At 40.7% G+C, this 12,539-nt stretch overlaps 1 protein-coding gene across 2 annotated transcripts; it reads left to right on the top strand.

Moving 5' to 3' along the window:
• Positions 1–7,770: 7,770 nt before the first annotated feature.
• Positions 7,771–11,219, top strand: LOC128500164 (uncharacterized). Of its 2 annotated transcripts, none has more exons than XM_053469210.1 (2): positions 7,771–7,885; positions 9,923–11,219. In XM_053469210.1, the coding sequence occupies exon 2, from the start codon at positions 9,936–9,938 to the stop codon at positions 11,118–11,120; it is 1,185 nt and encodes a 394-aa protein (XP_053325185.1). In that variant the 5' UTR covers positions 7,771–7,885; positions 9,923–9,935; the 3' UTR covers positions 11,121–11,219. The 2 variants fall into 2 exon arrangements, with proteins under 2 accessions (XP_053325185.1, XP_053325184.1); XM_053469209.1 differs by having other exon boundaries at positions 7,771–8,020.
• Positions 11,220–12,539: the final 1,320 nt, after the last annotated feature.

Below are 12,539 nucleotides of genomic sequence, written 5' to 3'. Positions count from 1 at the left end.
TATGTATACCAGATTTTTTTTTTTTTTTGTACCCTTGTCCTTTCAGAATCCGCTGAGGGTTGAATTTACAATTGACGGGGCTTCTATGAAAATATAAAGAAATAAAATATGATTAAAAAGTGAGGAAAGACCTCATTGTTTTTTTTATTTTCCTTTTTAATAGCAAAGGCTGCTTTATCTGTCAATCTGCGGCTATGGACCTGTCTGATATGAATCACTTAATTGTACTACTGTGCTTTCATATGCAGGTACACAATGCCACCTGCTGGCAGTGTATGGTATTGCGCCACGATCCATAATCCAGTGAATTGATTCCAGGGATTCTTAATTAATTTGGACACTTTTCATAGTTTATTTACAAAAATCCATCAGTGGAAAAGAAGGTTAATTGAAGTCAGCAACAGGCAGTTATATTTCAGGAAATGTTTTTTTTTTTCTGAGGGTTATTGTGGTTTTTAGGGCTGTAGAACAATGCGATACACTCATACCAAGCAAACATTCCGAGCGCTAGAAAAGGGGAGGAAAGAGGGACATAGGGGTTTAGGTTCCAAAGAGGGACTGTCCCTGCTAAATAAAGGCATTTGGTATGCAGCGGGCAACACGTGTATGCCTGGCGCTGTATTTCTGTGACCTATAATGAGAGGGGATACCATAAAACCAGATATAGCAGGTGATTGGGGTCATGGCAGGAGCCCCTGGGTACAAAGTCATCAGAGGTCCACTTTTTAATCCATTACAGTCAGGACATCAGGGAATTTGCAGTACATTCCCCTCTTGTGGCTGTGATCAGAACCAAAAGTTAGTTCAGTTTGTAGAAACTTCTCAATACAGCATAAAACACGCCCCTGAATTTTTGGATATTTCCCCTTTATGCGGTATGTTTTAGGAAAACAGGTAATACAAGAAAGATGTTTTAATCTGAACCTAAAATAACATTCTGTGGAAATTGAGATAAAATATGGTATATCTTTAAAAAATGATTTTTTTAATATTAAATATTATTATTAAATATATTTTAATATTAAAAATGTTCACGTAATTAATGCATTTTTCAGAAAAAAAGAAAATCAATAAAATATATTTTTTTGCTTTTTTCAAAACCAATTTTTTAAATAGCTTCTGGAAACTAGAAAAAATAAAGAAATGTTAACGTTAAATTCTATCTCATGGCAACAAACAGGTGTACTCATCCAGTGTGCCTTATCATACGTAATGGGAAAATCCAGTTCTGAATGTCACAAAAATGTTGCATTCATTGTATTTTTAGTTCCGTGGGTTTGTCCTTGCACCCGGGTGGCAGAAAGGACCGAACCCTCTGTTCCTGTTTGTACGGAATCAGTTAATTTTAGATGGCCATACTTTTTCCATTGGGCCTTTCAATACAATCGTTTTCGCCCGAGGCTAAGGGCCGTTCCTGCCAAAAGTGTCTAAAACTCTCCAATTTCTGCTTATAAAATTATTATTAACGACATCCAAATTAAAATAAGCAAACTTACAATAACAAACAATAAACATTCCATTTCCAACCAAAAAAAAAATAATTCAAGAGCAGAATTTTAAATACATGGCAGAAATGTTGGCCAGACGCTTGAAATGAAATGCAGGTCCAGGAGATTTTCTTCAAACCAGGTAAGAGAGCCATTTATCAACAATAAATAACAATTTACTAATCGGAGGCTCTCACCTTGCTCTCAATTGTCCCACAATGAAGATAGGAGAACTTGGTCCACGTGATGATGGAGGGTTGAGTCAAGGGTTCCACCATGAAGATTCCATGTGAAGATCAGGTATAATGTTTATACAATGTAACCGTGAACTATCTGATGGAGGAGTTGACGGCATGGAGGCTTCACATGTGATGGTGATCCAGAGAATGACAAATGTTTTAGAGAACACAACGTGTCATGGGCTTAATGTTCATGGCTTATGTCCAGCTGTTCCTTTGGACAATCTTAAGCGCAGTTCAAGAAATTCATAATGCTTTGGTGGAAGGAAGGACAATTTCAAAGAAGGGAAACAGCCAGGATCCAAGGATTTAGTGTGAAATGAGAGAGTCAGAAGCTTTTCTTGAATGCAATTTATTTACTGTGAGGGTGTTGGATACATGGAATGACCTTCCAGCAGAATTGATAGAGGCTACTACAGTGAGGGAATGTAAGCCACCATGGGATAGGCATGAGCTTATCCTGAAATTAAGATAAGGCCAATTACCAAGTAAGGTTTATGGTCTTAAAGCAGGTAACAAAAATGCCAGTTATATGGCTAATTCTTGGTTGCTAACCCTAATATCCATTCAGTTCCTTCTTAAATAAAACAAACTTACATAAATAATATGGGGACTTTGATCAACTACATCTCTCACATATAACACAAAATCTGGGGGGTCCTTCTATTGAAGAGTTGAACCTCTTTTCTTCACCTGCCCTTCAGTGATGAGGCTCAGAAAGGCCAAAATATACACCTAGGACTAGAGGTTCAAACAAAATGGGCCTCGGGTTTCAGCTCCCGACTGCCCTTACGATGGGACCAGTCTGATATCCTTGGTTGGTCTTTCCTCAAACATACTCGCATGCCTACTTACAAAGAGAAAAATAATAAATTCATTTATATTATAATTAATAAGAAAAATAATTCATTTATTTATGCTTAACGCTTTTTCGGTGACGGTTTCACTAAGAGGGTACAAACGATTCACAAGCAAGCAGCGAACACGCAGATACCCTGCGGCCACTTCATCTTACAACAGAAAAATCACGTTAAAAGGTTTCCCCAGAATTGCATTTGATCCCCAACCAGCTCAAGCACTATGTTCTCAATGTCACAACATCATCGATGTCACCGGTCACTCGCTGCGGCTCAGCTGCATGGGTTTCTGGAATGCCATTAAATAACTGCAGAGTTTGCTAACTGCTTGCAGCCCCTCTTTGTGTTTGTGCGCGTAAACCCCCCCGCCGAGACTTAGAAGTGTACAGTGAGACATGAAAAAACCACAAGAACCGGCTGACTTTCTAAAAAGTGCTTTTCATCTCTTAGACCCTCAGACCTTTTTTTGCAACAGAACAAAGAGCCGAAAGAAGTCGGAGAATGCCGGTCGCAAGCAACGAACTTAGACCCATTCACCAGACTTGGCCTGTACAATGAGGGGGATCCTAACAGGGCAAGCGAATTGCTGACTTCCCCCCCCCCCCCGGTTGGCCGACCTCAACCCACACTGGACACGTAACCCTAAACATGGTGAATACATTAGTTTCAAAAAGTCACGTATGGATACAAAGTTGCTTGCATTTTAGACACTGAAAAGCTTATTGTGCCTATTTCTATTAAAAAAATTGAGGAATGCAGACAAAAATGCATCATTAACCCCTTCTACCTCCTTCCTACCTGCCACTGCACCCACCACCTGCCTGCAAAACCAATAGCGCCTAATGAATTAAATCTTTCATTTGGTGGGAGAAGACATTTTGGAGTTTTTTATGCTTATTGTTTTTTTTTTCAGCTTTGGTTTAGTATTCTAGAAATTCTAAATGAATGTATTTTCTGATTCAAGTTAATATTTTTCACTCTTTTAAGCTATTTATTTACTATGATTGATTGGAGACCCAATGGTTGGGAAGATGACCAAACACGCCATCCGCCTGAATCAAAGACTCGTAACTGCATTAGATTTGTACCACTTGGAATTCTCCATTTATATTGGTAAAAAACACAAAATTGTTTTTTTTAAGTGTTTTCTCTTGTACACATAATATGTCATATTTGGCTTTGTAATTATTGTATTCTATATAACAGATATGCCCATAGACATTATGATTTATCTGCAAAGGCCATCTATTCTTGATCACCATAAATAGGAAACTGATGGATTTGCCCCTGTGGCTTGGGTGGGGGACAGATTTGCCCCTGTGGCCCTGGGTGTGGCAGCAGTTTCCCAGGGCAGTCCTTTGATGTCTAGTTAGTTAGTGTCGTTAAGCCTAAAAACGTCCGTGGAATGTGATGGCGCTATTAAACTCAACAAATGATAAAATAATACATAATTTGTATCCACCCCAAGAACCTGCTCATCCACCCTGATGGATAAAGTTACCACGAAAACATTAAAAGTTCAGACAGAGAAGCCAAATAAATATGTAGTTACTAAAAAACAAGCCTATAGGGCCAGTGGTTCCCAAATAATATGGTCCCCGATAAAGAGTTACGGCTTCAAGGCAGGATATTCATGAATGTTGGCCATGGCCAGAAGAAGATTCCACCAGTCACAAGACATCTAAATAGCTTGGGCTCCATCACAAGTTAAAATATAATGGGGCCTGTAAATATACAAATGGTCCCATTTGACTTGCCAGGGGCCACAGGCCATAGACTAGGTTTAGTGTGATCACTTAGGATGGTTGGGTAGGGTTTGGTGGTTGACCTGGAGGGACCAAAGTTAATGTCTCCTTGGACAAGAAGAATACCGACCATTCTAACACTATGTATCAATTGATTATTTAACTCTTTCTATGCCCACAAATGGGTTCCTGTCCTCGTAAATACATATCGTGAAATTACTCATTTTCTTTTTAACCTTTTTTTTCTAAACAGTAGGGAAAAAAAAGCCCCAAATATTTCTTGTAAACAGAAAGACGTAGAGGGCTATTTTTAAACGACGCAGACCGGGCTCTGTGGCTTTTTTTACCACCCCGCCAGGACCGTTTGATGGACGCTTTAATAAAATAGTTCTGTTAGGCTGAGTGTTCCAGCCTCTTCATTAAGTAATCCAATCCCTTCTGGTCATGTCATGTAAAATCGTGACATGTGTTTGCTTTGGCCCGGTGCAAGAGGCAAAGAGATGCTTGTAGGTAGGAACGCTGTGTATTTGACCCGGCTCCAACATTTTGTATTTGCCTTTCATCAAATTAGTTCAGCTGCATTATATAAAACATTGCTTCGGAGAGAGTCCTTTCTGAATAAGGAATTAAAAAACAAGTTGGAAAGAAATGTAACGAAAATACCCAGGAACATAATAGAACATTCCAAATGGAGGTATGCATGTTAACCCTTGCTGTGCCAGTATAATATGACTGAAAAAGTCAAAGGCTGGTTTGGCAAAAAAAAATAAAAATAAAAAATAATAATAATAATAAATATGATAAAAATACAGAGATCAAACACTATGCTAGTCCCCAAATGTTAATCATCTTGATTTATCGTTTTAATAATTCTGCATCTTCTATAAGGCTTTATTTTTGTGAATAGGCAATAAAAAAGCTTTTAACCCTTTCATACCAGATAGGCCGGCAATTCATTATTCACCCGCTGGCACTGGAGTTCAGCTTCCAGATGTATCAGGTGATCCCCATGGGGACGTTGATGGATCTCACGGTTTTGAGATGGGACAGTGGGATTTCAGTGGAGAAAAGTAGAGAGGACACTAAGAGAGGCTATAACACTGCTGGCTACTGCTGGCTATGAGCTTCATCCAAGATAAACCCATATAATGGTGGTTACTGATTTAAATTAATAATGTATATATATATATATATATATATTAGAAATCCACCATGTGTAAAATGCACTGTTATAGAGGCTAATAAAGCAGGAATCAGGCTCGGACTGGCCATCTGGCATACCGGGCAAATTCCGGGTGGGCTGCTGACCGACAGAGCCACACTCACCTTATCTGGTGTCTGGATTTAGCTGACGGCACCCTATGTGAGCATAAAACATACTGTAATGAACAGCCGCGGATATCCAGACGTCAGCCGGTCTTACGTCATCAGACGGCTACTGGCCTTAAAGTGCCAGCGCCGCCCGATCAGCGTCAGTCCGGTCCTGGCAAGAATAACAGGCAGACAAGATGGGCTGAATGGTTCTTATCTGCCGTTAACTTCTATGTTTCTAATTACGCTGATCGACAAAGAAATGTTATAAGGATCTCGTTATCATTTAATGTCTTTATCTTAAAGGTGTGTGGCTGTCCCTTTAAATTTTGCATAACCGAACTCCTAAGGTTGTTTTTGAAGGGCATTTCTTTGAAACACTGAGTGCTTTCTGCTGAGTTATTGCGCAAATAAAAGCCTACTCTTTAAACGTCCACATCAATCCCAAGGGCCACAGTTACCGACTCGAGTTTATGCCCATAGGTATCAAATGCCTTGCCCCGGCTCCTGCCAATACAGGTGTCCCTTTTCTCCTGTCAAAAGCCCAGCCGCGTGCCGTAGATTGTAAGCTTCCAGTGTTCCTTGATGAATCTAAAATCAAATCAAATTTGCTTCCATCACCAGGGGACGGAGAAAGAAAATGTACATTTTATTCTCGAAGATGATTTTCAAAATGCTTTTTTTTCGACTTGTTTTTAAACGTCTTACCGGCTTTTTTTTTTTTTTTTTTTGGAACTCAAGAGAAATGTGTTGAAATCGCCATTAAGATATATTTTACACGGTTTCATTGAAAGGCCACGTGGCTTTGCATATATATATGAATCCAGTCCGGAGGTCTTTTGAAATTCTTAAGAAATACTATATTAAGGAAAACCGGGAGGAACTTCATATTTCTTTTTGAACATTAAGTGTCGCGGTCAATAGGAGATGACAGGAGTTAGGAAATATTTGGCAGGACGGGGCGTAAGGGCGTCCGTGGAACAAAGCAGCACATGGTGCAACTGAAACCGTAATTATAATGTAGTAAGGGAGGGGGGCAAAAAGCATAATGTAAAATAGCACAAGGGTAAATGTCCCAAGGGTCTTGATCCATGGTGAGAGACAGCTCGTTATGCCCGGCATGCTTTCTCAACTACCTAGACCTCTACCTTGTCCTGTGTTTAGGTTGGTGGCTGCCCCAGGGCTTACTCAGGGTAGCACCCCTGCCACCACCAGCACTCAGGTCCTCCCCGCTATCCTCTATGGTGATGTCATATAATGATGCAATGTCTCTTAAGGCTATGGAGTTGCATACATTTTAGGTGTCCAAATGACGAGGTGCGGAGGGTGAGGCGGGCTCAAGATTGAGTGATTTCGTCCTTGGAAATAAATGGAAGATGTGGCCACCGCCCTCCATACCTGAATAGCCACCCTTGCGATGCTGGCATAGCAAAGAGGCTATGTCGGAGCGCCAATGGAGATCTTTGACCTCCATTGACTTTCTCCCTCCATTGCCTGGAGAAACAGGACAGTGGTGCCTAGAAATCAGGACTGTCCCATGAAAACTGAGACTGTTGGGAAGTATTTGGAGGTTGCGTCAACTAGGTATTTGTTTCTCCTCGATAAATGTATACATTCCACATACTGCAGGGGGCAGCACTTTACACGCACTCGTCAGCAATATATGAAAATGATTTGAGTCCCGGAGAACGTGGCCGAGGTGGTCACGACGAAGACACCAGTGCTCCCAAAATACCACCTCTTAGCACCAAACAGTACTTTCAACATTGTGAGCAGACATTAACCCGTTAGGTGCCGGAAGAGCTGTTCAACATTATTATTATCTTTTATTTATAGCGCGCCAACCATTCCCGCAGCGCTTCTCACGCGCCAAACATTCAAAGGGTCCGACAAAACTAGAACCGACAGGCTAAGACGAACCGATATACATGAGGTAACGAGGGCTCGGCTCGCAGGCTTACAATCTAGTATAGCAAAATAAAATAAAAAAGAACACCCACGATTGGGCAATTTATAATAAATCCCCGTCGTCCACCACTTTACTAGTTGCAAACGTTCTCTTTTCTTCCCCTCCAGCACCCAAGGGGTTAATTCATTTCCACGTTTAGAGTGGAGGGACTGGGCAGACGAGATGCTTAGCATGGAGCGGGGCATGCTGGGAAAGAAAGAGCAGCTGACTGTCAGGAAGTAGACGGAGCCGTACATGTGGCCGGACTGAGCAGAGGTATCGCCGGTTTCTATCGCAGGTTGGAATCCACGGTAAAAAGTTTTCTATAAACTGATTTTGAGATACGGGAAGCGGTTAGAATCTGGTGGTTTGTTGTGCTTCTCGTAGGAAGGAAGAAATATTAAAAAGAGGAAGGGGGCAGAAAGGATACAAGGTGGGAAGAGGTTATTGTCAGAGCAGACGTTCAGATACTTGGGAAATGGGGTAATGGAATTGAGACACTCTTAGGGTTCTGTTATGTAACGGCTCATAGAAACAGAGAATTGACTGGTCGATCAGATCTATTCGGCACCGTTTAGTCGATCGGTCTTTCTTGGTGTAGCGACTCAAACCTTAATCGGTCGTTGGTCTCTTCTTAGATTCGGGAGGCGTATGCCTATCCCGTGCGTTTTTTACATTCTTTTAAGGTATTAGCCTCTACCACTTCTGCTGGAAAGCTGCTCTGCTTATGTATCACCCTCTCTGTGTCAGTTGTATGAAATAAAATTCTACCTTCTCGCAGCAAAAGTGGACCGAGAAGGAACCCGTATAGCAAGTCGCCGAATGCCCTGATATGTTAATTTTGTCAGCTGTTACGGAGACCTCAACCTCACAACATCACATGAGGAGTTTGATTGAGCAGGTAGTTTAAAGGACTCTGATGGTATGAATCAGTAGCGGGATTTAACCCTTTGTGTAGCTCTGTGTCTGTGAGTATGGACAGTTTGGTGCTCGGGTAAGCGTGTCTGATGGTACCACAGGCTAGAGAAGATTGTACTTACACACGGTAAAATACTTGCAACATATAATACACAGTAACATACTTACACAGTAACATACTTACACACACGCACAGTAACATACACACTCAGTAACATATTAATACACACACACATACTAACACACACAGTAACATACAGATATACACACTTTTTTTTGTACCTCTGGTTTTGTTCAGGAAGGGAAATTCACCAGCTCTTCCACATGCTCGCGGCCCTCACACACTGATTGCGTCTGAGCGCCAGGAAGTGACATCATATAGCTTTGTATGATGATGTTATTGCAGCAGCAAGTAGTCTCATCTTCTCTACGATGAAGCGGTAGAAGCTCTGTATTCTAGAGAGATAAAGAGTCTCTGTCTCCCACTGGGTCTTTTTATTATTTTAATTTCTTTTTTTTTGTATTAATTCAGCGTCCTAAATTAACCACTTTAAAGCTTTGTAAGGTCTACTCGCAGTTCGTGTCTTTCCATATTCTAACTTCACGAGGTTTGTTATTTCTGAAAGCCTAGACACCCACATCACTGCTTGTTCTATTTTTTTGGGGGGTGGTAAAACTAATGTTACAAGTATTTTTGGATATTAATAGTCATTTGAGGTTGGTGTGTATCTGCTTCTAATTTCTAGTGTATCTGATTTCTCACCATGTGCCTGTTCATAAAATGATTTGAATAGAAGTGATTGTACTAAGTAGCTGGTTATATATGGAGGATCACGTTCTCCTACAGGGTGGTACGGAGAACATATACACGTTTTGCAAAGGAGCATGGTAAAAAGTTATTCTAGACACATACGTCTCGAGGGTCTCTGTCTACCTCGATTCATTGAGACATCAGAGTTGTTGCCATTAACTTGTGGTTGGCACATCAATCTCTTTGTAGAATTGGAACCCTGATCAACTTCCACGTGAGACAGTTCTTCTTACTCTTATAATATTTTCTGTAAGCCTCACACTTCCTCAGAGACAGCAGAACGCTCCAGAACACAATTATATTGGGGTCCTGACAGCCAAAGTTGCAAAATATGTATCCGGTGTGGCAGTTGGTACGAGCGTTGTGCAATCCTCACCAGCTTACAGAAACTACTGTGTCGAATGTCTCAAGAAGGAATGCCAATTTAGCTCTGGTCTTGTGTAAAGCAGAAGACCGCAAGTTACTTGCGTAGGTGGAGTTCCTTCCATATGATAAATAGGGTTGCCTATTCCTATAAATATTCAATGACTTATCGGTGTATTAAAGGTTGCCCTTACAAAATGTGATAAGTTACATCTTTTTATTTCTTTATTTCCCCCTTTCTAGGATTAAACAGAAGATGACCTCAGGCGGGCCATCGGTGGCAATTATCGGTGGAGGAATCGCAGGCTTGGTGTGTGCAGCCAGGCTTTCACAGCTGGGACTGACAGACACCAAAGTGTTTGACACCGGGAAAAGAGCTCCCGGTGGTCGATGCAGCAGTAGGTTCATCAGCATTGGTGGTAAACTCCATGTATTTGACCATGCTGTCCAGTTCTTCACCGTGAGCGATCTGAGATTCGCAAAAATTGTCTCCTTTTTGCACAGTAAGAAGGCTGTGAAGGTTTGGCCCGGGAAAATAGTTAAACTTAAAAAGGGGGCAGAGCCAGTCCAAGTGAAGGATGTTCAAGCGTTTGTTGGGACAAGAGGAATGCAGTCAATTCCAGAGACTCTTTCTAGCCTTGTCCATGTTGAAGGGAATACGTGGGTCAACCATGTTCTTTGGGATGCTGTTGTGAAGAAGTGGAAGGTTGATAACCATGGCTGGTTTGATTATTTGGTAGTTGCCCATAATGGAAAGTGTGCAGACAGGCTCATGGCTGATTGTGGCGCACCGCAAATCCACAATCTTTTGAGGGTGAAGTTTGGCCCAGTGTTGTCGCCCAAGACCGACATCATGCAGTTGTGTTCCCTCTGGGTGTTGTTAATGGCGTTTTCCAAAAACATTGAATTGTGCTTTGATGGCGCATTTGTGGAACACACTGATATATCCTGGATTGGAAACAACACATCAAAATACAAGGCTGACAATGACTTAGAATGCTGGACTGTTATCAGCACAAGGACTTTTGGCGCAAAGCATAAGGTACCCCAGGAGAACATACCACCTTCCAAAGAGAAGGAAGTTACCAATTCACTACTCAATGCTTTTGCAGAAGTAACCGGGTTGGGCCGAAAAAGTATAATGCCTTGTTTCACCAAAGTCCAGCTGTGGGGAGCAGCAAACCCTCTGAATGTTCTTCAAAGAGAAGACTGTGTTTTCCAGGCTAGTCATAATGTGGGTATCTGCGGAGACTGGCTGGTTAGCCCGTGTATTGAGGGCGCAGCTGTTAGCGGCCTGGCTCTAGCTGAAGTTATCGGTCGGCACGTGAGAGGCGAGAGACGCGACGTAGGCTTGAAGACCCACTTAGCTCCTCTGGAGGCAGAAGCCATTGGTGCTTTCCCTACCAACAAAAGTTTGCTCTTTAATCCTGGAAAGCCATGAAAGAATATGTGACCTCATGGGGAATAATGATGGACTTCACCCCATTACAACCGATCGATCTGTTACTAGCAGGTGTTTTGTGTCTAAATAAAATAAAAATAAAAACCTGACTGAATTTATGTGCAAGCTTAAATAAGAAATACAATTTATATCACTAATAGTCAATATTTAAGGAATAACATTTTTTTTTTGCACGTTGCCTCATCTGCCATACTTTGTATGAGTGTCTGGTAGCCTGTGCCTGCATGACTACTGTCTCCCATCCTTAAGGGGAGCAAACAGTCCACAGAATCTGTGTATTTTTACCAAAAACAAGTAGTTTAATGCATTTTTTAAATAAGACACCTGCGGGTAAGACGGTGTATCTATGAACCTGGACCTGTTTGCTGCCCTAGAGTCCTAGAGTTGTGTAGCCTGTCCACAAAGAAACACTGCTTGCACTGCAAGCAAAAAAAAACAACATATCCCTTTGGTCCAACAGACCAAGTAGCTTAACCCAGCACTAATCTTAAATCATTGATTCTATATGTTTCCTGTCTTGACAAATAAATTGAAGGTAAGTAGTACTTGATTATGTCCAACTGCTTATAAAAATAACCATCCTATAAGTGAGTTCTTCTGTAAATCTTTAACCCTCTTATTAATTAGTAAAAAAAACTTTTTCTATGGCTGATTTCTAGTGTCAATGTTGTAACAAAATTTCTTGCCTCCCAAGCATTCTAATCTCAGCTACAATCTATAATGCTTCTTATGGAAACCTTTACATATAAGTGAAATGTTACAGGATTATATCATGTCCTTTGCAGACTTTGTTTAATCATTCTACTAGTTTGTGTTATTTTCTTATACATGATTGACATGTAATATAACGTGCACTTTAAATATATATATATATGTGTGTGTGTGTGTGTAGAGCTTTACAATAGGAGAGATATTATTGTTTTTTTCTTAAAACACCAATTTTTAATCAAGTTGAATAATACATATGAATTTTAGTTTTCCGTTTATTTAATTAGCGTTTAGAGATTTAACCGCGTAATATATTTATTTTTTCATTCCTATTTATTTATTTATTCATTCCTATATATTTATGTTTTTCATTCCTTATGTGATTGAGAAGGAGGTAAAGGAATTCTCCAAGTGTTTTTTTTTTTCCTTGAGTGGATTTACCTGTTTAAAGATTATTTGATTCACAGTTTTACAAAGAAGCCTAATCTGTCACAGCTTGGTTTCTGTCGTTTCTGCCTAACCGTAGCTTTGCTAAACCTCAGATAATTTTCCACGCAGCTCCGAGAGCCGCCTGGGTCTAGTCTGATGGCTGCCGGGTATTCCTGCTTCAAATTCTCTTGAATTTCCTAAGCTTTGGTTTAGAAAATGTTGCAACTGGTCTGTCTGTACAAGAAAATCTAGATTTGGACA

Source organism: Spea bombifrons, chromosome 6, assembly GCF_027358695.1.
Source record: "Spea bombifrons isolate aSpeBom1 chromosome 6, aSpeBom1.2.pri, whole genome shotgun sequence".
Classification (NCBI taxonomy): Eukaryota; Metazoa; Chordata; class Amphibia; order Anura; family Pelobatidae; genus Spea; species Spea bombifrons.
Note: the sequence above shows the minus strand (reverse complement) of the source record. Positions and strands in the feature narration are given on the sequence as shown.

Excerpts from the sequence above, each read along its gene's own strand:
- LOC128500164 (XM_053469210.1), top strand. The coding sequence starts at position 9,936 with ATGACCTCAGGCGGGCCATCGGTGGCAATTATCGGTGGAGGAATCGCA.